Here is a 22,935-nt window from a genome sequence, read left to right on the forward strand (position 1 = left end):
CCCGACCTGCTGTAAACGTCATAGCCGCATTTCCGTACCCAACCAACATAGTACTCTCCAAATCACACCTGCCACAATTCTAATCAATATCTCGCAACCACTTTCCCTCCGTTTTCCAGGCCATTCCATCACGAACCCTGACCCTAGTTCACAGGAAATAGGTGGGTAAACAAAAGCACAAACCGTGTGTCAAAATGGGCCGCACGGAGAAATCCCAGGGTCTAGCGCCACCCGCCATTCGCAAAGACATCCGGGCCAAACAAGCACGCCACATCATCAACAAAGTAGTACCTGCGCTTCTGGCATCAAATGCAAGAGCAAGGCGGGGTGCAGATAGCAGCGAATTGATTGTTGATCCTGGCCCCAATGGAGCATCAGGACGACAAGGCCTAAGCAGCGCACGTACAGAAGGCAATGAAAATGCAGCATACGTAAAAAGAAAGGGCCAAGGGCGCCGAAAAGCCAAAGGCAGTGAGATCATCGATGAAGATACCGTCACAGGTATAAATGACTCAAAAAGAGACGGAACCAAAACCTCCTCAAAAGGCAAATACCGTAAACGCAATGATTCCCTTGATGAAGGCCTCTCAAATCTCACCTTACACCCCACAACCCCATCGTTCCCCCCAAAATCTCGTATCATCCGCATAATAACAACCGACACCCTAACCGCCGCACACCTCCTTTCCCACCCCCCATCCAAACCCTCCTCTAAGAAAACCCAAAACACATGCATCCTCAACATGGCCTCCCCCCTCCGTCCCGGCGGCGGCGTCTACCTCGGCGCGACCTCACAAGAAGAATTCCTCTGCGCCCGCACCACGCTCCTCCCCTCCCTCAAAGACCAATACTACCGCCTCCCCGAATACGGCGGCATCTACACCCCCGACGTGCTCGTATTCCGGAGCCCCGGTCCCTTGGTCGATAATCACGCTGAGCTTCCGCCCACGGAGCGCTGGTACGCCGATGTTATTTCGGCGGGGATGCTGCGGTTTCCGGAGTTGGAGGGGGAGGAGGATGAGGAGAAGAGGTTAGGAAGGAAGGATAGGGAGGTTGTGGAGAGGAAGATTAGAGGGGTGTTGAGGATTGCGGAGGGGAAGGGGGTGAATAGGTTGGTGCTTGGGGCGTGGGGGTGTGGGGCGTATGGAAATCCGGTTAGAGATGTGGCGGAGGCGTTTTGGAGGGTGTTGGATGGGGGTGTGGCGGGGGGTAAGAAGAAGGGTAAGGATGGGGGTGGGGGTGTGGAGACATGGTCTGGAATTGAAGAAGTTGTTTTTGCGATTGCGAATCGGAAGATGGCGGTGGATTTTGCGGATGCGTTTGGTGGGGGGATTGAGGTGGAGGATGGACCCGGGGCTGGGCATGGAGAGGAGGAGGATGAAGAGGAAGACGCGGTGGCGGAGGAGCTGAGGAAGAAGATTCAAGAGATGGAGGGGCAGATTAGTCTGGTTTGGAATGCTGATCTCAAGGCGAGGATGACGGTTATTCTGGATGGACTAAAAGCACAACTAAGGGAAAGAGAAGGTACTCCTGAGGCGAGTATGGCCAATGAAGAAGACAGCGATGAGGAACAAGATCGAGATGAAAGCGGGGAGAGTGATGAAGAATAGTCAGCAAATAAGAATGCATTGCGGGGTATCTTAATCTAATAACTTTTCTATGAAGTCTCAACTTTTTCTTGAGACTCCTCATCCTCCAACCCCAGCTTCTTCAAATCAACAGCCAAGGGGTCACTCTCTTCAGTACCCTCAGTAGGGCCTTCATAGCCAGGCGGTGGAAGTGCCCAATCAGGCAATCCAGTCTGATAGTCCCACTTTCCTTCCTCACATCGATATCTCCTAGCGTGGAGATAGATGCCGAGCTCATGCACGCCTGGGTCACTGTACAGATCCGTGTCGCAGACTTTGCACTTTTCTCCCGTCATGCGTTCGGCCTTGCGCTTGTTGTACGCATCGACCATTTCGTCGTGGTACGCAACTGCATCGGCCACTTCTTCCTTGCCCATGCGCGAGAGACGTGACATGATGTCTTCGTCGTCTTCGTCTTCAGATTGCCCACGGCCAAGAGAAGGTCCAAACACGCGCTGGTTGGCGTATATGGGATCATTGGAAATGGGATGCCCGAGAAATTGGAGGTGGACGCGCAGCTGGTGGGTCCGGCCCGTCACAGGGAAGCAGCGTACGATGGAGTAGCCTCGGAGTTTCTTCCATGGCTGACCATCAGGCCCTTTCTCGCCTTCCTGCTCTTGAGTGCCATTTCCATCGTCTTTTGGCGGGTAGTATGCAAGTCGCTTGAAGACGGTCTTTGCTTCCTTGCCATTGGCGCGAACGCGATTGAGACCCAGCTTGGGACTAATCTGAAGTATGGGCTTCTCACAGAGAATCTCGCCCTCTGGAAACTCGCCAACAACCCTTGTGATATACTCCTTTTTGACAGTCCTTCCTCGTATCTGCGCGCTCAAGTCCTCTGCAGCCTGCTTGTGTTTTCCAATGAACATGATACCACTAGTTAGGCGGTCCAGTCTGTTGCAGGGTAGGGGATTCCAACCATATCCCCGATCGGCGCGCATGATCTCGATGATCGAATTGAAGTTGTAGCGACCGGCGGGGTGGACTGGCATGCCCGCGGGCTTGTTGATGACAATCATGTCATTGTCCTCGTGAACGATGCCTATGGGCTGGGCAGTGCAGGGCGGCTCATGGCGGTGCAGCGTGTGGGAGATGACATCGCCATTGTTGATGATTGTCTTCGTGCTGGGCACGGGCTTGCCGTTGACAACGACGCGGCCGTCGATGATGGCTTGTTCATAGTACTCGGCAGGTCTGTCGCGAAACTCGCTCGCGAATATGTCGAGAATTTCGCGGCCCCGCCATCGCTGTTTGCAGTAGGTATTGTATGTGTAGTGGTAAGGCGTCACCTTGCGCAGGCCATCCTCGAGGTAGTATGGCGGCGGCCAGGGATCGCAAGGCGTAATGGCCACAGGCGGTGGCTCTTTCCACGGAAACTTGTCGTCGGGCAGAGGCGGATATTTGTCGCGCGGAGGAGAAGGCACGAGTGCCATGGAGGGTGAGCCTGGGCGAGTGTGGGCGACGGGCAGGCGGCCCTTGGAGGCGAGGAATGCGAGGATGCGTGGAGACGGCGCCAGAATCGCGGGGCTTGGAGGGGTTGAAGGTCTGTACCGAAAAAAACGACTTGGGACAACGTGGGGGTCGCCGCATTGTGGCTGGTAAGCATCGTGTTCAGCCAATCACAAACCACTTCCGACCGCGTCGGGTGGCGCAGCAATTGACATCGTTCAATGCTACCACTATCAGCCACTTCTGATACAACCGGATGGGAACTATTTAGGCGAGATAGAGATCGAGTAATGACTGACGCCAATCGGGTTCTTGTCGGATACATCCGACGCCACCAGACGGGACCAGCTTCAACGAGCCGAGGCTCAATGGCAGCTATGGCCGAGTCTTGACCACAAGACACGACCACGAATTGCTTCGCCTCAACAACACACTACTGATATCATTCATGGCTCTCGAGGTACTCAAGTCGCGTCGTCGCGGCGATTACAACTTCACGCTCGAGTACAGGACGCGATGGTCCGTTGTTTTGCTGTGCCCCTGTCCAATGCAACGCTGACCATCCCAAGGAGCGACAATGACATGTACCACCATATGAACAACAGCGTCTACTATTACCTGCATGTCTTCTCACGAGTCGTCTGTGCTCCTATAGTTCTTTTTAACTGACATGATCCAAGCTTTGATTCTGTTGTCAACACATACCTGATTAAGCACTGCGCACTGCATCCACCAACGTCTCTCGACATCGGCCTTGTCGTCCACTCCCATTGCAACTACTTTGCCCCAGTCGAGTTCCCTGCAGTCGTTGACTTATGCTTGAGAGTAAACAAACTGGGAAAGAGCTCTGTCACGTATGAGATTGGTGTTTTTGAACAGGGCCAGGAAGAAGTAAAGGCAGTTGGAGAATTTATCCATGTTTTTGTTGACCGCGAGAGCAGGCGACCGAGAAAGGATGGTATGACTGAGGCACTCAAGACGGGTCTCGAGAAGTTGGCGGTGGAAAAGTCGAAGCTTTGAGTCCTCTCAACGCATCAGGTGACTAAGTCACTTGAATGGGCCAGGAACACATGCACCATTGTCCTGCTCATCTCGTCCAGCAAATCGGTTGTGTAGTACTTCCACCATACCCATAAAAGGAGTTTGGTAAAAGAAATATCGAAACATTGGATACCTTCTATATGTAAACAGTCAGAGTATAGATTTTGATCAACTGGTGATCATACAGACAGGCCTGAATCAGGAGAATTTCTCCCGCGATAAAGATGTACTCACATATCCACTCCTCTGAGGTCCCTTTACACCCCTAACCTTTACACTTAGAGCCACGACGGCAAAACCTATTTCTGGTGGTATTAAAAGCGGGGTAGTATGCATCCATATACCGGCAATACATATCCGAACATCTCCTATCACAGCCTTTGGTTTCTGGCATTCAGCATGATACACATGGCACTCCTTGTAACTTTCTAACTTTCATTCCCCCCTTCCCTCGCCAGCCCTCCTACCCCAATCCCACCACCATCCCAAAATGCGCAACCCCATCTCAGGCCCCGGCATCCTCTTCGTCCGCTCCCGCATCGCACCCACCTCCCACCTCCTCCTCTCTGAATCCACCTACCTCGCCTGGTACGACACCGAGCATATCCCCGACGTCCTCTCCACTCGCGACATCACCAGCGCCTTCCGCTACATCGACGTCTCCAAAACATCTCCTGTGGGTGACTCGCGCAACCCAACCCCGTTTCTGGCATGCTACCCCATGCCCGATCTAGCGTTTACACAAAGCGAAGAGTTCAGAGGGATTAGTGTGAAGGGTAAGACGTTGCCGGGGAGTGGGGTCGTGTATGATGTTGCAGATTTTGAAATTAGTTATTTGGGGTTTAGGGGGGCGACAGCGAGGAAAGGTGATAGTGAGTAGGCTGTCAGGAGTGATGGATGTGTGTGCTGAGGGTGGTAGGGCGAGCCAAGTTCATCGTTACGGCTGGGATCAGACCGGATGAGGAACCTGGGGAGAAAGAGGTTATGGAGTTCTTTGAGAAGGTACGGATTCATGCCCTTTGTCGCAAAATATTGACAGATTGCTAATGTTGGGTTTTGGGTGGAAGCAAACGGCTGTGATATCGAAAACACCGCATTATATTCGCACACTACAGTTCAAGTTGTTGTACGCAAGAACGAATGCGCAGTCTCGCGCTTTGAAGGGGCTACCTACTATCGATGAGCCGCATCCTGAGCCGTCGACTTGGTTGGCTATCCATGAGTTTGCAGATTTGCCTGAAGACACGGTTTTAGAAAGTGTCAGGAATGATGTAGAAAAGATCTTGGATGGGTCAGGAAATACCCAAGGGTGGGGGAAGACGGACAGTGAAGTGCATGTTTGGAAAATAGATAGTGTTCAGGGGGAAGGCAAGTTATTTGATGACTGAAAGCAATATCTTATGCGTTGAAGCCTGAAGGTTTTCATAGTTTTCAGTCATTCACGCTTTCAATTCCACAGCCATAATAGCGTAGGCTATTATTATAAGATCAATTTATGACTAGATGAGATAATAGACACTGGAATAGCTAGAGTAAAAGATTTATAGAGCGACATGTAGGTAAAGGGTATGCCTAGCGATGAGGTTGCTAGAGCAAAGATCAAAGAAGTGGAGGAAACAAGCCAAAAAGAGCAAACTAGTGAACCGAGTGGTGAGCTGATGGGTCTTTGGGCTCGTATGGAGACAATTTTGGGGTCTAGTCCACGTTACATGATATACTATGCCTAGTTCATCACTTCGTGTCGTCAAGGTCGCAATTTGGTGAGTTGACTAGGCATTGACAGCATGTCCGACGCAACCAAGCCTTCCTAGCGATTGTCTCAGCTATGGTTGTATGGATAGCATGGCCAGGCGGCAGAATTTGCTCAGCTATCCGCTGAGCTTTCTCAAGCAGCGGCTCCGCAGACTGAGGCATGCTTCGATCAAGATAGGTCTTGGCATGCATCATGAGGTTACATAGTGCCTCGACGGAATAGGTTCCTTTCAGATCTAAGTTTTCGATCTGTTGTTGACGCCAATGCAACCATGAATCAGCTTTCTCGTACTCACGAAGTCGCAACAATGAATATATGGTCCCTTCCATTAGCTCGAGGTACTTTTCAACGCATAGGTCGCTGGCCGGTCGGATCGCGCTGAGAATAGGTTCGATTTTCTCCGTGATCAGGCAGTTCAGCTTGTGGACCTCACCTGTGGTCTCATAATATGTTCGTAACTGTTCTAACGAACACAGATAATAAGGCCCCTCGTCAAAAGTGACAGCGTAGTCATAGATAGCTTCAAGAAGCATTTTCTCTATACGCTTTCTTGGAGGAGCTGCATTACATAGTGAAGCTTCTTCTGGATGCCATTCGTGGCTGTTATAGATATGGGCGAGTTGGTGCTTGAAGTAGGCGCTCTGAGTTTGATAAGCGTCACCTAGCCCTTCGGCTTGCGGGATCAGATCGCACAACTCTTCTTCAGCAGATTCCAAGTCGCCTAAATGATGGTATGCACAGAGAATTTTCAGGTTCAACTCAAAGGTAAGATTGAACATGTCTTCTACACCCATCTGGGATGCTGCACGTAAGCCATCTCTCGCAGCACTGAATGTTTTTAGCGCTTGACCGTATTTTCTCTCTGCGTCGTATACCAAGCCCAGTCGGCTATAGCTCATCCAAGTCTTCTTGTCATTGTCACCAAGTAGCTCTTGATGATGAGTGTAGGACTTGCGAAGTCGCTCCATAGCTCCATCGAAGTCCTTGTTCTTGATAGCGGCGTCAACAAAGACGAGTAAAATATGCACGGGAATCTTGTGCACAGTGCCTAATAGGGCTTCTAGTCCTTCCAAAGCCTCCATGAAGGCGAGCTTCGCATCTGAATAGTTACCTTGCTTGACGAAGGTTTGAGCGATTTGAGAAATTCTGAGGAAGCTATCGACATCCTGGCCATTGTAGAATTCTGATCTTGCTGGAACATCGTTTCGATTGGTCTGGTTCACCGGAACCCCATATTCCGTATTCGCAGACTCCGAAGTATTGTACGTAATACTAGAGGGCGAAGCTGTTGTCAAACGTCAACAGAAAAACATCATAGGCCGACGCGGCATACAGTGGATACACGTACATGCGATTGGAGATAAGGCCTCGCTAGCATATTTTTGTGTGTACCGTTTGATCTTGTCCTTTGGTACCGCTTGTTTACGGTATCTGAAGGATGTTTTCTTTCCTTCTTTGATCCGGCGGAAGTATGTCTTCTTCCCAATGAATTTTGCGACAGGCTTCGGAATTGACTTGGATAGGTTCCACCCCGAAAGCGCCTTTTTCCATTGCTGAGTGCTGATCCAAGTTGTTAATAAAACCTATCAGCTGTTGGTTTATCGAAATATTCCTCACCTGGCGACAAAACCGTGGTCCTTGAGTATGAGTTTGCGCAATTCTTTCAGCTCCATGCGGCGGTAATTCAATCTAACGAAACGTTCAAATTGCCTCCATTCTGAACGTCCAATACGCTTTGGAATGGAAGGTTCAATGCTGAGTTCAGGCTCAGCGGTTGAAGCCTGTGCTGGGTCAATAGGTGGCGACTGAGGTGGAACTATATCCATCGTATATGTATCGGAACCAGCATGTGAATCGTTGAATGATGCCATGACGTGAGGTGGACTAGCATGAAGTGGATTTTCGATATAGAAATATCAACCCAGGCAAGAAATCGAATGATGTACGGAATCCTTTGCGTACAGCTGTCCAACAATCTTCAACTGAATAAAATGGTGGGTTGTCGGATCAAAGGCGAATATTATGTTCATGGAGTTTACCCCCTAATCATGGCTACACAAAAACCTTTGCGAACCATTGGTTTCATGGGGCACCGGGAATGGTCCTGCATTCTCTCATTGCAGTTAGAGCTTCCACAGGGGTGTATTGTGAAGGACGCCACTAGTGGACGAATACCCTGGGGCTTAGCACAGGCCGCCGCCCTATGAAAATCGATAACGCGCCAGATAGCTAGCAACTTCAGTCCTTGAAATCTTAGTAGAGTATAGGGATAATGATACTTTTTAAGGCGTATAGTCTTTATTGTACTCCAAAGTACTGTCTTAAGGTTGGCAAAAATCTGTTCAAACTACAAGTAGCTGGCGAAAATAGATACAAAGTCCGAGCTATTTGTGAGTCCCGAAATTTTCGTCCACTGGGTGAATCCATGTGCCAGCATGTATGCCAAGCGAGAACCCCTAGCGGCCGTTTGCGAGGCGAGGCGACTGTTCCCCGATCGTCTTACTTTCCTTTTTGCTTGGCACGCCCTCTGGCGACTTCAAGCGACATGGTAAGCTGTATCGCTGGCGCGTAGGTTCTACGATTGGAAGCTAAACAGGCAATTGAGGTGTATTCCCATCTATATGGCCATGACAGAGTGGAAATTTTGTGAACTTTTACTAACGGATGCCATGAGTCCCTCAGATGCACATTTGCAAGCATACCTGATGGCTCATTCATATCAGGCATCCCATCATAGATTCGGCTACGCTAGCCTATTTGTCCGTATCCCTATATGAGCCCTTTCTCATTATCCAGTAGTGATGAGACCTGTCTGCCTGAACACAGACATTAGAAAGCATTAAAGTTTCAAAGGTTCCCAAAAGGATCCAAAACTTAGCCGTAATAAGAGAGTGAGTGCCCTCGAAAAATGAACATAAATAGCTTGCAATACACCCTTAAGAATCGAAGTAGCAGAGTTCTAATTGTCTTTCAAACGATCCCGCCTTCTTTTCAATATTACAATAATGACTGGGCTGTCCGGAGCCAACGGCAAATCTCGCCAGATGTTCAATATCTCTAAAACCTACCCTCAAACTACACCACCGAACTACCAAGAATTTTCTGAACTACAGAATTACGATGAGGGCCAGTCTATCGATAGCGGACTTTACCAGGCTGCCACCAGTATCGTCGGTGGTGATGCTAGATACATTCGAAGTTTCAGTCATGACAACGAACATTAACACGGAAACGTAGCCACCACGAAAAATTTCTGGCCAAATCAACCTGCCATTTCAGGCTTCCCTTTGGTCGCCTCTGGCCATTCTGCATCCCCTTCCAAAGTTGGGGCAATTTTGACATCTGATCCCGGCGCCTCGACTTTTACGTCCATTGCTAATGTAGACCACGGGACTCACGCCCGCATGTGTAGCCGTGGAAATAACCACACTGTTGGTCCATGATTCAAGGGTAACGAGACCCAAAGCAAACCGTCGCACCTCTTGAGCGGAGACGATTCCGCCCCCGCCAACCCTGGCCGCGTCGTGCCGCGCGACAGAGTCCATTGCACCTGGCCCGATTGCACCTAGACCTTTGGGAGGCCTCAGGACCTCGTACGCCACCGCAATTCAGTCCACGAACTCACGAAGCCTTTATGGTGCTCAATACCAAACTGCAACCGTAGCGAGAGCTTTCCCCGCCCAAAACGTCCCTTCTCGAGGAAGGATAAACTCACCTCGCATGTGAGAAACATGCATTATGCTGCCTTTGATTATTCTATTATGTCTGTTGTGCAGGCTGGTATGGGTGTTGGGGATAGTGGAAATGTAGGTACAGAGTGGGTATCTGGTGGAAGTGGAGTCAAGACTACCAACAGATCCTACGGCGTTGGGGCGTCTTCGGATCTAGATGACTATACTCAGAGCAATGATCTTGCGGACTACGTCGATCCTATTGGCGACTGTGAGCCTTTAGATCTTCCTAGTGTAAGTACCACTGGCTGGTTCAACGATATCGATGGCGTTAGCAGTTTCAATGAGTTTCCTGGCCCTGATCATATCGATGCAGAGGGCTTCGATGCTTTGACCGCAGCTGATGGGATTCCTGAAGAACAAGGCATCTCCGGCGAGGACATGCTCTTTTCTAGCAACGTTTATGTAGACACATTGTAATCCTGACGTTATTTGTTGACATAGCGATCAGAGATTTTTTTATAGCGGGTTCCATTCCATATTTCAATATACGCAGATTATCGAAATCTTTTATTGTGAATTGAAAAAAAGTGATACTGAGATATATGTAAGTTTAATCGTAGAAGACAATGTTTGGCGAACAGTCACCGGCTGGGTGTCGAATACTAAACATAGGCTCACCTTAGGTAACCGGTCATTCCTCATCATCACTCTCCTCCTCCTCCTGCAGACCCTTCCAAGTCCTCCACGTCTTATGACCCTTGACATCTTGCTCCATATCCCCACACCGCCTCTGCTCCCAACTCTCTTTACCTGCCACAATAGCCCAGTGCTTCTGCGCCCTTCCCGCCCAATGCTTTGCTTTTTCTTCTTCCCCGAACATACTCCACGTGTACGCTAGGGTTTCTTCGTACGCGGGCAGCTCTGCTATGAGGTCTTCTTTCTCCAACTGCTCAACTAGGCTAGGTAATATTTCGAGGGTCCTGTCTGCTTCTTCTGGATCTGAGGGTAACACTGATTTGAGCGCTTTGATTTCGCTGAGACGATCGTTTGAAGCCATGATTTTCTCGTCCGAGGCGGTACAGAGAGGGCAGGCGCAGCTGAACCCGAAGTTGGCCTCAAGAGAGCGGACACGACGTCCATGGGATCGCTTTTCAAACCCATCTGAAACATGTTAATTGTGTCCTGAGATTTTCGAAGAAAGGTTCAACCTTACAGCTTCGTGTGATTTCCTCGCCTGGCTTGATTTCTTTAAGCGCAAACACCTCGAATGTGAGTGTAAAGTCGTTGAAGCGCCAAAGCGTGTTGGGACGGCACGCATGATTGATGCGCTATATTCAATGTTAGTTCAGTTCATTGAAAATCTTTTACTCAAACTCACAGCAATCTCTGGAGTCACGCTCAGCAGTTTGGGCATCTCGTCGACCCAAGGCCACGTGAATCCAATCCCATTTGTCTTGACAATATCCTCAAAAGACCCATCTTCATTCCCATTCAGCTCTACAACCATCTGTCTTGATTTCCAAGGCAACTGCCCCACCGCCGTCAGCAGCACACGCTCCACCTCCTCCTTACTCTCGGGCTCCAACGCGCTCTTGTCAACAATCAAAACCGGCGTCTGCACAATGAGGCTCTCGCCTGGGAAAATGGCGCCTATGTCTTTTTTCGCGAACAATCCTTTTCCTTTGCTTCCCGCATCCTTTACCTCCCACATGCCCATCTCTTCTCCAATTTGCCCCTCCATGCCGCCAATCGCCATGCCAAATGTCTCCATGGTCACGCTAGCTGCGACTTCAGGGCTGGTGACGAAACTGATACCGCGGCCATTGTTGTAGTTGATGTTCGTGTATGCACAAAACTTTCTTGAGACTCCTTCTGGTTGTGAGATATCCACGCAGGAGGGAGTGTGAGTCCAGGGAAAAGTGTACGACATTTGCACGCCGCCAGGCTTGACGGGACATGTAGAAAGCGGTTTGTTGACAAAACCATCGTGGATTGGAGCGCTTCGCGGTAGGTAGTATATTTCTTCCTGGCCATCTTGACCTTCATGTACATTGAGCGATGCCGTTGCCGATGTTAAAAGCAGAGCGGATAGGGCTAGACGCGTGCTCTTTCGGTGGTTCCGCGGCGATGACATTGCTGCGATTAGGTACATAATTTCCCGTGACTAGCTCTTTCTATCCTGTTGCATTCAGGGTTTGCTACCACGAAGTGTCAATGGGAGTGAAGGGAGCAAAAAAGTTTCCGATTGCGCACTTTGTTTGAAGGAAAGTCGGGTTCATGTATAAGTAGGTGGAAAGCCACGTTTCACGATGCTTAAATGATCTTGTCGCACCCCTCCATCAATTTACCCGATCTGTCTGGACTTGCTTGGCAAGCCCTGTGCGTTTTCAAACGCAATTTACTTTTGGTTCCTGGTGATGCATTTGCTCATTTGTCCAGGGAGGTTTGGCGTCGTCGGTGCAATTGGGTACCGGAAGAATGGGGGGCGATGTGGGGAATGCCAAGGAAACACCGGTTGAACGGCTGACCGGGGATTTAACTAGTTGCCATCTTTACATTCGCAACTGCCGTTGGCGATGGACACAATCAGGCGATGATGATGTCTGGTTTGGTGTTAGTGGTTCGATGTGGGTAAGAGTGGATTTGGGTGATAGATCCCTCGTATGATTGCATTGTGTAAAAAGTGCGCCAGGGCGCGCGCCTACAAAAGCTGTCATAACGATAGGGTATTGGGAGTAGTCAAAGGCGCTTGAAAATGATAACAGATATCAACACGTCTCTATCGCGGAATTGGATTTGCATGCTCCTATGGATAGAGCAAACTTGCTGCATTATTCACTTGCAAAGCTCACATATTCAAGGACAAACTTCGTGAAGGGAGATAGTATATGGGTAAAAGGATGGTCCTGGAAACATCAATAGAAAACCGATTGATGTGAAGAAAGTTTCGGAAATGTATGCAGAACATCAACTTTTTGAATCAGAGCCTTTGTCTAAGCCTCCAACAGTAGTGACGACACTAGGCGACCTATTTTACACCCGTGGTGGAGATATCGCCGAACAAAGTTTAATGTACTGAATAATATGCAAAAGCTATGTTGTACAAAAGTATGCAATCACTAACGCTGATAATAATTAGCTGTCCCCATGACATACGTGCTATATTATCTCATTAGTATCGAGTAAATCAACACACATAAGGTTTTTACATATGACTATACCATGTCGAGGAAGACAAATGGGAAGTTCATCTCATCGACGACAAGAGAGACATGGGATGGAAAATAATCACTTCCAATACATATTAGTTTCCGCATCGTAGATACTGTTCGCATTGAATACGAGTTTATGGTGTTGGTTTCATCAACTAAGAATGTGCAAACCAAGAGTAGGTACGACTTGCAAATACGAAGCGAATGCGAGATGACCATAATTTTAATACCTTGATCACATTGCTATCGTTGATTCGTCAGTTGAGGGTTGGAACAGTCAACAGGATTGGTGTAGCTCCTTCTTTTCGCATCTGGATTTTATTCAAGTCACACAAGCTGCATCTGGACTTTTTATGTATGCAAGGGCTGTCTCCTCGTAGTACTCTAGGCAGCCGATAAACGGGGTTAGCCGGCTAGCATAACAGTACCTATTTATATTCTTTAGCTAAGCCAGTAATAGCTAATAGATGGAGTAGATGTATTAAACGCCACAGCTACGGATGTGCTTCGATTGTCATGTTAGGAATTGGCAGCTTAATCTCTTATCGCTTCTTATCGTCAGGTTCTAGAATGCTCATCCAACTCGGCTCTTTTTCCGGAAAGGATTTGTAGCTCGGAGCAGGTATGTGCTCAAACAGACCGCCGCCCAAGATCATCTTCGGGGAATCATTGCCAAGTAGGTAAGCAATGGGGCTAGATTGATGTCAGCCACGATCCATCAGACATTTTGCGTAACTTACCATCCACAATTGCTACAGAACTGGCGAGTAAGCGTTTTCCCACTCTTTGTGTCGCTGTCTTTGTAGCTCTTGAGATTACCATTGGGATCGTTGATAGTAACTTCGGATTTTTCCAGAGCGTGTAGGATTGATCCCACGCTCGAGCCTGAGCGGCGGCAATTTGAACTTCTGGTATTAGTGTGGGGTGGTACGCGGAGGATCTTGCATACCAGTAGCAGATTATGGATGTCTCTGGCAGAGCAGGAGTGGAAACTTTGATGCCTCCACAGTTGCAGCGTCCTTCAGCCATGACAGAGCAATTAGAAAAGATCGTGGCGGGGTCCAAAGAGAAGGGTGATTGCTGCGATGAGCAAGGAAAATGCAGATCTAGAGATATCAATCAGTCAGTGAATGGATTGCAAGCTCGGACTGTGGTGAAAACAAGCGAGCATGAGCTGACCGGTTATATACGTAGTTTCAGATGTCATACGACCCACATTGGGGGGTCTCTACAAGAAACAACGAACTTGTTGACCTCGGCAATTCGAATGTAAGGCGGCCCATAGGATCGAATTTTGGGGGATGGACTATTATCGAATCCAGAACTGATAACGAGTCATGCAATGGCAGCGTACTCAAGAGATACCGTCTCAGTAAGGAGAGTCTCATTTACAAGTGCCGTTAGCCAAGTGCAGAACGGTGGACGTATTTTCTCAGATGTGAGAATAGCCAAAGACCCGCTCTTGTCCCTGTGCAAGTTCTCATCGGGAAAACTAGTAGTGAATGGATTGAGTCACCATACTGTTACATGGCTTGCAGATACATAGGTTGAGACATGTGGCAGCCGTTGATACGGAAATATTCCGCTGTAGGATTTCAAATCGATGAATAATATCTGTCGTATATCGAACATAGCCTGATCGAAAGGGACACAGAGAACCGGAGCATGAGAAACAACAATGATAGAAAACAAGAAATGGCGAAAGACGAAAAGCAATCATTGAAGTAACGAAGTGAAGTCGATATAACGATAGTAGCATACGGCAGGAACCCGCATCCGGCTAGCGCTGGCCATTCAGTCCTCATGCAAGCGTAACCCGCACTTACGTCAACACCCCCATAACAACGATTCCACAAGCCCTGTTACACCGAAAAAACTTGCAGTCAAAGAAAAAAACCCCCTTCTACAAAAATGGTATTTCACCACTACCCCTCCCACCTCCCCCACCAATCTTGACTCTCGAGCAGACACGCGACTCAACAGCCACATACCTCCACATGCACGCGTCGCACCACGCCGACCTCCTCGAACAATTCACAAACCTGACCTCCTCCCAACTCTCCCCAGAAGACATATACATCCCCCCACACCTCCAGCCCGTAAATCCAGAAGACGAAGACGACGTCGTGCCAGACCAGCACGCCGCATTCGGGATCCAGCGCGCGACGCAGGCGAAGAAGGAGCCGACGTGGCGGGATCTGGGGCTGGACGATTTGCTGAGACGGGGGCCAGCAGGGGAGGCGAGGACGGGTGGTGCGGCGGGGGTGGCAAGCGGTGGTGTGGGTGCGAGGGCGAGTGAAGAGCCTGTGAGGTTGGCGTTGGCGAGGCAGCCTGGGCCGAGGTCTGGGGTGAGGGTTGTGCAGAGTGGAGGTGGGGTGAGTAGTGCAGGTGGTAGTGCTGGGAATGGGCTACCACGCTGAGAAGAAGGTGGATCAGCGAGATTTGCTGTTTATTTGCAGAAAGAACGGCGCGGTGTTGAGGGAAACACGGAGTCGCTGGCAAGGGCATGTGAGAGCGTTGTGGGTGCTCTTCCAAAGTTGCTTGACCCAGCCAGCATACCTCGCAGACATTACCAATTGGGGATTCTGACAGAGTCGTTATTCGTGCGCACCTAGCACGCAAAGTGCAGCACGAAGCGTAAGAACTGACCCGAAAGTGGTTGTATATTCGCACAATCATGAGGGATTGGCACGCTACCATCAAGAATAGGTATAGCTGCTGGATCACAAGACAAGCGGATGGCATCGACTTCAAGCAATATCATGCATGCAAACATGAATGGCAGCAACACAAGATCGACCAGAACTGTACGAATCATATGTATTCATTCCTATCAGACGAACTCTTAGTACACCAAACTACAGACAGCCGTTCCCAGACCATGGCGTTATTCGCCATTGGAACACTCTTCATCGATCCAAATAATCTATTCATCAATCGTGCCAATCGTATTCACCCTGCTCATGGCGCAAGCGCCATACAACACGCAAACGCGCAGCATACGCCTGCCACACCATCAAAGCCTTGATAACGCACCACACATACATCCACCATTTCCTCTGTGACACGCCTCCATCTGTGCCGACGAGCGTCTTTTCTTCGATAAGTGTAGTCATGACTGCCAGCACAGCCTTTCCCCAGCTCTGACATGTCCCGTCGTTGTCAAAGGTAATACCTTGCGGATCATTGATGATGTCGCACAAGCCCTCGTGCAGTCGAAAAGCGTCTTCGTGGTAAGCGATCGGGGCATCATCGCGAGCCAGGGCTTCCAGAGTGCGGATAACAGGAAATCTCTTGATGCTGGGGTCGTGTCGTGCTAGAGACAGAAGATCACACGGCACAGTCTCCTTTGGCCTCAAATCGTGATAGTAGAAGCGACGCGCAACGCTAACCATGATGACGGGCAAGTCATGCAGCATGGTTTCTTTGATCCACCGGAAGGGCATAGGCTTCATTGTTGTGACTAGATCTCGGGTTTGCAGCTTGAAAATATTGCGGTTTTCCCAACCCAAGACGGTCATACAACGCGGTGGCAAGCACAACACATCATTCTCGTCCCAGAACAGGTCCTGATCTGGACGTTCGAGATCGGCGGGGTTTCTTTTGAGAATAATTGGATGACGGCACATGGGACAAGTGCAAATCGCTTTGTCCTGGCACCAGAAGCTTATGCACTGGAGACAGAAGGTATGGTTGCATGGTGTCTGTATGGCTTCGACGGTGTCTTCAATATATCTTCGTCTGATAGGGCCGGGTAGTTGGCTTAGGAAGTTGATATTATCAGGCTCAAAACCTGCCCCGCCACTTCCATACTCTCGTCCACATATAACACAAATTGGGTTGTCGCTTGAGTCATATGCGGGTTTGAAGGCTGCAATAACATTGTCGACTGCGTCTTGGTAAGTATACGTGGTGTCCATTTTAGGGAATTTTCTGTGGGTGAAAGTGGCGATTGTTGAGGACCCTATTTGATCCTCGAAAGAAGTTCTTTGTTCCTCCTTATCAATAAGCTATCCGCTTTGTGAGCTGTCTTCATATTCCATTAGTGCAAATCGTTCTAGAAACGTACATTTATGTGACATAACAATATCAATATGCCTTTTGAAAGAATGTGAATGATGTTTTTCGGGGCAAGCGATCGCTTGATACTGAATTTGCCAGACATTGCATAGACATGATTAATCTTCAGTCAGATCAATGCACTCAATGGATGCTGGTACAACCGTAGAGGACACTTCATGGCCAGGTAGCGTAGCCCTAGGTGGCGATGAGGCGACATTACACTCACCTCTGATCTTAGTCTCGGAGTGTGCGCCAAAATGTCGAAGCCGGGCAGCTCGAATATCGTCAAGAGAATGCTTGGTAGGGGTGGTGGAGCTCGCTTCCGGACGAGCAATGATATCCTCTCCTCTTGTGGGTGACGGTACCAAACTTCGTACTACTTTGGAGCGTTTAGAGGAAGGTTGGGTACGCAACCCACCTGAGTTCGCTCTAGCAAAATTTGCATGAGTGGCACTGTGAGAAGGATTGCTACCTGAAGACGCAATACCTCTAGCCTGTCTACTTGGCGTTGAAACATCTGGTGGAAGCAAATCAGAAGTCAATGCCTGGTCAAGTGACCAAGCAGGCACAGCTAACCCCTCCACACTCCGACCTTCTTCTCTCATTGCGAAGATATCGTCAAATTTACCCTTGCTTGACGAATGCATCATGGAGCTGGAGGCTTCTTGCATGCTGAGACGTAAAGCAAGCTGAAGATCTTCATCATAAACTTCATCATACTCATCATTCTTATTTGATAAATCAAATGGAGTACGATCTTCCCGATTGTTTTGCGATATGCTAGGGGTCGCTAGACTGTATGCCGTAGATGGACCAAGGCCGGGAGAAGATCTAGCAGCCTCTATAGAAAGTAGTTGTCTTGACGAGGGAATCGAAGGAACTCGAAGGGTTTCATCGTCTTCCGAGTCAGAAAGTTCAATGAACTCGATCGATTTTCGTGTACTAGTCGGACTTGTAGAGTCTGGTTTGGACATCTTGGACAGAAATTTTGATTCTGACACCAATATATCAGGCTTTGTCGATTGAGGCGCGTGAGATTTACTGGTATCTGAGTTAAGACCTCTGCGGGGTTTGAATATTCGCTTATTGCAAGGTGACTCCATCGCTTCCTCGACATCACCTGCTGTCCGCTTCCTTTTGGAATGTGGCTTAGGAGTTGGAAGCGAAGAGTTGAGAACCTCTGCCGGAAGAGTTTTTCGAAGCCAATATTCAGGCATCTCACACTCTACGCGGTATTTAGGGTCGAAAAGTACTTTGTCATCACCATTCCAGTGTCCAAATTGTGAGCCTTCAAAGTCATCCCTGCAAAGACTTGTGACACGAAAAGGGGAAAACGTGATCTTTCTCTCAAAGGTTCGCATTGATGGCTGATGTTCCGTCTTGGATCGCTGCTTGGGGATTCTAATTTCGTGAACCATCTCCTTCGGCTTAGATGAGTCCCTTGATGCGAGGTCTCGAGTAAGGAGGACTGGACCGATCCAATTCATATAAAGTCTTCCCCAGATGTTGAATCGTTCACTTGTTAGCTTGAGCAGTTCGTGCTCTTGAATTGGGCGGATATAGTCCAAGTTGAGCCTCGATGCTAGGAGCAGGTCCTGGTCACTGGTGACTTTCGGACGGTAGTATTTTTTCAGAATGTCATAGTCTGGAAACAATGAGGGTATAGGTATGCTTCGCCCTCGAGGCGAGGTGTTCAGGAACTGTGCCAACTCTTGACTCCAGAGTCGACAATCAAATTGGTTTCGACACTCACAAAGACTTCTTCCAAGCCCTTCCTTCACGGCCTGTAGAGCTATACCAGGTCCACACTGGGGTAGACCTTGTTGATCATAGTCTCCACCAACAAGCATGGCGAAAAGTACCAGACCCTCCCGGTCCAGGTTGTATCTTTCTTTCATGTCAATGGCTCGTACCACACTGGCGTACTTGCCATTTTTCTTCGTATTTTCCTTGGAGCGATCTGTTACGCCCTCGTTCTTCGCAATACGATGATCATGGAACCAAAGGGTGCAGCCAAACATCAAGCAGTCAGAGTCTTGTGACCACACAGCATCGACTATACCAAGTATCTGCATACGGGCACATTCTGCTTCTGCCTCCCCGGGAGCCTCATGATATGGAACTCCGAGATATTTGAGCAGCTCCTGTAGAAGCCGCCTCTCTTCATAATTAATACGCCCTTGCCCTCTCTTGCCTCGCTTCCAAGGGCGACCAGGGCCGTCGAAGACGAAAACGAGCTGGATATTCAGCGTTAGGAGGCGACAGAGGCGGTAGAACATGGCCTTTTCGACGCCTTGAAACGCATGTTGATTGGTCGCTGTTATTGTGAGTACAATACAGCATTAGCTAGAAGACTGCTCACCATCACGAATCGCATAGACTTGTTGGGGCGTGAGATTGTTGAAGCGCCAGTCGGCCTCATCGACAGCGATTCTGAGAGGCTTGCCATGACGCCGGTGGTGATCTTCAGCGAGCTGTGCAATCGGAACCGCTTCTTCGTAGCGTCTGATAGTATCCCAGAGACTAATTTCTCATTAGCAAGGCGTCCCACGGTTGCCGGGCTTCAGAATGCATACGCTGGGATGCCCATGATGTATATGTTGTAAGGCGTGAGGCTCTTGACAAATGACCTGTTTACATGTCTTACTACTTGCGTGATAGTAAACGGCGATCACGCAGCTGTCATATAGGTAATAGCCGTATGCTAGTCAAATCTTGAGCAAAGCATTGATAAGCGTCAATGGGTACGATGTGTGGGGTAGTTCAGGGACGTAAGGGGCAGCAGCAAGTTCCAAGTGGTGCCGCGATACTCCGACCCGTTGACGCGGTTGAACGCGAAGTCACGTGGACATGAACCGTGCGTCACTGCAAGTAAATGGCTTTGTGATTACTGACTTGTCTCATAGTACTCACACGGGCAAAGAGAGCAAACGAGTCATAGTAATACATTTTGACTAGCTATGGGTCACATTCTACATCGAAAGCCTCATTTAAGCCGTCAAGATCGTGCCATAACTGGCTTTCAAGAAAGGTACTCATGTCACTGATCCGGTCTTGCGCACTCTTGCGCCGCTGCTTCAACGCATCTCCAAGTATCCTTGCAGCCGCAAGAGCCATGTCTGATTTTCTTCCTAAGAACCACAAAGCTTTGATACAATCATCTGCTCGTCTAAAAGCATCTTCTTGGTCCATGTCAGATGGTAAGAGTGTTTCGGACTCCAGTAGTAGCACACTTGCTTTTGCGAAGGCGCGAATCAATACTGCGGTCCATGGATCTGTCAGTAATGCGCCCTCGTTAATGGTAAAATGAAATTCGCGAGAGGACGGAAATGGCGTGTCACTGCGGGGGCACGCGCAGCTCGCAAGGTCCGACAAGATTCGGCAATTGTTCTCCCGGAATCTGGCAATAAAGCCGGTCAAGTTGCGGTGTTCTGTTGTCTCCTCAAGGCCAAGTTCAGATTCGTCCACAACTTCCATTAGATCTGCGAGAAGAAGCGTGGCTAGGTGCCAATGGCCGGCGACACAGACATACCATGACTGGACGCGAGGTGGAAGACTATCATGGTGTTGAATACAGTCTCTGATGAAGGGTGCATAGAGCGCGTTCCAATGGTTGCATACATCTAGTGCCGCATGGACGGCTTCTTCAACCGCTACACCACGAGCATTCCTAGTCAAAAGTGTTTGGATACGGCATACTCTCCGAAAAAGCAACACTTTGACTGGAGCAGCATCGCAGAGTGCAGTTGCCGCTTGATCGAAAGAACAGGGCCATCTGGTAGGTGTATGTTCCGGATGTTGCTGACGAGCGAACAAGTATCCGTCCCAAAGACCATCGCCCACGGCCTTGGGATTTGGTTTCGTTTCGGGATAGGCCGAGTCATTCGATTGCATACTCTCGTTTAGCACAACGTCACTATCTTCATCGGATACTACCAGTGGTCGTTTGTGCATTGCTGCTGATAACGTATCGAATGTAACACCAAGCCAGAAAAGTAAGTCGACTGTTGCGCGATCTGCCTCTTCAAGACGCATGGCTGGTGAACGTCGTTGTTCTCCAAATTGCTTTAGCCCAGGCTTGGTGCGTCGTTGTTGCCTCGACACAGCCATGCGTGATCTTAATGAATGTATGAGCCGGAGGCCTGATTCGAGGTGCACAGGGGGGCCGTCAGCGTCAATTGCGAGATCTAACTTTGACATCAAATCTGAGCACTCGTCCATATCTGGGTCTACTAAGGTAGTTGAGGCGCCTTGGATATTCTCGGTGCTATTCTGCGAGTTCAGTACCTCATGCGTCATGGCAGCGTCCAGGTCTTTGGTAGACGCGTAGTTTGTCACACTAGGCCTTTGTGTCAACGCGAATATGATCTGCGCAAGCACCACTCGGAACGACTCTATCTCACCAGCCTTCTGCAATGCGTTGCGGGCATCGTGCCACGCGGTCGTTTGAAGGGTACGGTCGAAGCCCACTGTCTCATGGTCCTCTCCTTGGCCATCGAATACGCCGCAGTTGCCTTCAACTGCGGTACTATGGAATGGGTATCTTGTCCGACTTGTTTGTCCGGATTGGGCCCACTGTGAAGCAAAAGAGAGGACAGCAAGGTCCAAGGCTCTCGATGCTGCCTGATCCTCAGTTGGTGTAAGTTTCCGCCCTCTGATTGTTGACGCCAGTCTATCGAGGCGGATTACTCGGTGGTATATGCTTGTCCAATCTGGCCTAGCATTTGTGGCGAGAAGGCTATTGGTTCTCGCGCTGTATGGACACGTCCTTTCTGTGACCCAACAGGCGAGCGCGTTTTCAAAACTATCATGGTAGATCTTCAGCAGCTTTTCGGACAGGTGCATCTTGTTACCGGACAGAAGAAGGTTGTCGGCATATGATATGACTGGGTAAGGAGGTATACTGTATGAGACAGATGCTGAAGAGCTGCGCCGGCGTCTTTTCCTATCGACACGCACAAGTGATTCATTTGTGCTGATTGACTTGGCATCGGTCGTGCTGTTGGATTCAGTCGTGCTATTGGCTTCATAGTCTGTTCTCGGGCTGTCACCAGGTTTGTCGCTGACGTCTGATAAGGTTCTTAGTGAGGAACCTTTACCCGAGTCACAATCAAGTAGGTTGCAGTCTTCCTCGGAGAGCGCGCCTAAATAGTCGAGGAGAGGCTCTGCATCACTTATCTCTCCTTTGAAGAATGGCTCATCCATGAAATTCGGTGTTGGGTCGATTGCAAATGAAGAAGTTCCACAGGGAAAGTCACCAAACGTAAATCCTAATTCGGGCGGTGTGGTGTTGAGAAGAGATTGTTGGTGGTGTTGAATTCGGGGGTCTGTTTGCCTCGTAGTGGTTGTGGATGGATGCGGTCCGTTTTCTTTTTGTGATTTACTACCCGAGTCGCTTCTTGTCCGACGTCGTTTTGGTGATGGCGCATTCGTCGCCTGTGGTTGCGAAGCTTGTGATACACGCTGAGAGCGCAACCATTCGAATGTGCAGGTCTTTTTTGTCTTCTCACAATTTCCACACGAAGCTAGTGGCCCATAGACGTCTGAATGGTCAGCTGACGCTACACCTACCCTATAGAGGGACGTGGCTCACCACTATAGTGAAATACCGTAGGGCTAGCACCAGTGCGGCTGGTCTCCAGTAAGGTGTCTTCTAGAATAGCGGCGTCACAAGCTCGCTTTCCTTTCCGGCATTGGTCACAACACCGGTTCTGCTTCCGGCTCGTCTTGGATGGTTTACTCGTCGCAGTTACTGCTGCCGGAGATGGCGATGTCCATGCGTAGTCGAGAAATGACTTTGGCTGCACGTCGACGAAGTTCATAGCGAGAGCCCGGTTTCTGCGGCAGGAAGAGGGAAAAGTTGGAGAGGTCTGACTGATGCTAGGGGCCAAGTGCGTTGCTGATATGCACACCCCGCGCGGGCTAGGATCCGCATCCCAAGAAGGAAATGCGGGGAAGACTAACGCGTGGCAGGGCAGAAGAATGCTCAACACTGCCCCTGTTAGTGCTCATTGCAGATCACAAAGACCAATCATTCCTTATCTGGCGTTATTACCTTTGCATGCGTGCATCATCGCCATGGTCTTCTCCCAGGTGTCGGTACGTCCCGAAGCCAT

The 22,935-nt window shown here is 49.4% G+C and overlaps 12 protein-coding genes across 12 annotated transcripts; 5 read left to right on the forward strand and 7 right to left on the reverse strand.

Moving 5' to 3' along the window:
* Positions 1–194: 194 nt before the first annotated feature.
* Positions 195–1,610, forward strand: COCMIDRAFT_36109 (uncharacterized protein; the record flags this gene model as incomplete). Its single annotated transcript, XM_007689030.1, has 1 exon — positions 195–1,610. One exon carries the CDS (start codon positions 195–197, stop codon positions 1,608–1,610), a length of 1,416 nt encoding a protein of 471 aa, XP_007687220.1.
* A 47-nt stretch (positions 1,611–1,657) lies between these two features.
* Positions 1,658–3,061, reverse strand: COCMIDRAFT_93364 (uncharacterized protein; the record flags this gene model as incomplete). The annotated part of the gene is made up of 1 exon (XM_007689061.1): positions 1,658–3,061. One exon carries the CDS (start codon positions 3,059–3,061, stop codon positions 1,658–1,660), a length of 1,404 nt encoding a protein of 467 aa, XP_007687251.1.
* A 464-nt stretch (positions 3,062–3,525) lies between these two features.
* COCMIDRAFT_36111 (uncharacterized protein) lies at positions 3,526–4,097 on the forward strand (the record flags this gene model as incomplete). The annotated part of the gene is made up of 3 exons (XM_007689031.1): positions 3,526–3,596; positions 3,647–3,697; positions 3,758–4,097. 3 exons carry the CDS (start codon positions 3,526–3,528, stop codon positions 4,095–4,097), a joined length of 462 nt encoding a protein of 153 aa, XP_007687221.1.
* A 511-nt stretch (positions 4,098–4,608) lies between these two features.
* Positions 4,609–5,506, forward strand: COCMIDRAFT_93314 (uncharacterized protein; the record flags this gene model as incomplete). The annotated part of the gene is made up of 3 exons (XM_007689062.1): positions 4,609–4,990; positions 5,038–5,120; positions 5,186–5,506. The coding sequence occupies 3 exons, from the start codon at positions 4,609–4,611 to the stop codon at positions 5,504–5,506; spliced, it is 786 nt and encodes a 261-aa protein (XP_007687252.1).
* Positions 5,507–5,849: 343 nt separating this feature from the next.
* COCMIDRAFT_4662 (uncharacterized protein) lies at positions 5,850–7,742 on the reverse strand (the record flags this gene model as incomplete). The annotated part of the gene is made up of 3 exons (XM_007689013.1): positions 5,850–7,156; positions 7,220–7,431; positions 7,489–7,742. 3 exons carry the CDS (start codon positions 7,740–7,742, stop codon positions 5,850–5,852), a joined length of 1,773 nt encoding a protein of 590 aa, XP_007687203.1.
* Positions 7,743–8,876: 1,134 nt separating this feature from the next.
* On the forward strand, positions 8,877–10,022 carry COCMIDRAFT_36114 (uncharacterized protein; the record flags this gene model as incomplete). Its single annotated transcript, XM_007689032.1, has 5 exons — positions 8,877–9,075; positions 9,109–9,277; positions 9,338–9,410; positions 9,441–9,876; positions 9,919–10,022. 5 exons carry the CDS (start codon positions 8,877–8,879, stop codon positions 10,020–10,022), a joined length of 981 nt encoding a protein of 326 aa, XP_007687222.1.
* A 214-nt stretch (positions 10,023–10,236) lies between these two features.
* Positions 10,237–11,679, reverse strand: COCMIDRAFT_4664 (uncharacterized protein; the record flags this gene model as incomplete). Its single annotated transcript, XM_007689014.1, has 3 exons — positions 10,237–10,706; positions 10,759–10,873; positions 10,924–11,679. The coding sequence occupies 3 exons, from the start codon at positions 11,677–11,679 to the stop codon at positions 10,237–10,239; spliced, it is 1,341 nt and encodes a 446-aa protein (XP_007687204.1).
* Positions 11,680–13,299: 1,620 nt separating this feature from the next.
* COCMIDRAFT_93255 (uncharacterized protein) lies at positions 13,300–13,786 on the reverse strand (the record flags this gene model as incomplete). Its single annotated transcript, XM_007689063.1, has 3 exons — positions 13,300–13,450; positions 13,498–13,662; positions 13,707–13,786. The coding sequence occupies 3 exons, from the start codon at positions 13,784–13,786 to the stop codon at positions 13,300–13,302; spliced, it is 396 nt and encodes a 131-aa protein (XP_007687253.1).
* Positions 13,787–14,721: 935 nt separating this feature from the next.
* COCMIDRAFT_93253 (uncharacterized protein) lies at positions 14,722–15,177 on the forward strand (the record flags this gene model as incomplete). Its single annotated transcript, XM_007689064.1, has 1 exon — positions 14,722–15,177. A coding segment is annotated over one exon (456 nt), but the record flags the coding sequence as incomplete, so codon positions are not given.
* Positions 15,178–15,690: 513 nt separating this feature from the next.
* Positions 15,691–16,677, reverse strand: COCMIDRAFT_93277 (uncharacterized protein; the record flags this gene model as incomplete). The annotated part of the gene is made up of 1 exon (XM_007689065.1): positions 15,691–16,677. One exon carries the CDS (start codon positions 16,675–16,677, stop codon positions 15,691–15,693), a length of 987 nt encoding a protein of 328 aa, XP_007687255.1.
* Positions 16,678–16,935: 258 nt separating this feature from the next.
* On the reverse strand, positions 16,936–19,409 carry COCMIDRAFT_36119 (uncharacterized protein; the record flags this gene model as incomplete). Its single annotated transcript, XM_007689033.1, has 3 exons — positions 16,936–19,136; positions 19,182–19,342; positions 19,396–19,409. The coding sequence occupies 3 exons, from the start codon at positions 19,407–19,409 to the stop codon at positions 16,936–16,938; spliced, it is 2,376 nt and encodes a 791-aa protein (XP_007687223.1).
* A 368-nt stretch (positions 19,410–19,777) lies between these two features.
* COCMIDRAFT_4668 (uncharacterized protein) lies at positions 19,778–22,641 on the reverse strand (the record flags this gene model as incomplete). Its single annotated transcript, XM_007689015.1, has 2 exons — positions 19,778–22,362; positions 22,413–22,641. The coding sequence occupies 2 exons, from the start codon at positions 22,639–22,641 to the stop codon at positions 19,778–19,780; spliced, it is 2,814 nt and encodes a 937-aa protein (XP_007687205.1).
* Positions 22,642–22,935: the final 294 nt, after the last annotated feature.

This window comes from Bipolaris oryzae (assembly GCF_000523455.1).
Source record: "Bipolaris oryzae ATCC 44560 unplaced genomic scaffold scaffold_51, whole genome shotgun sequence".
NCBI lineage: Eukaryota > Fungi > Ascomycota > Dothideomycetes > Pleosporales > Pleosporaceae > Bipolaris > Bipolaris oryzae.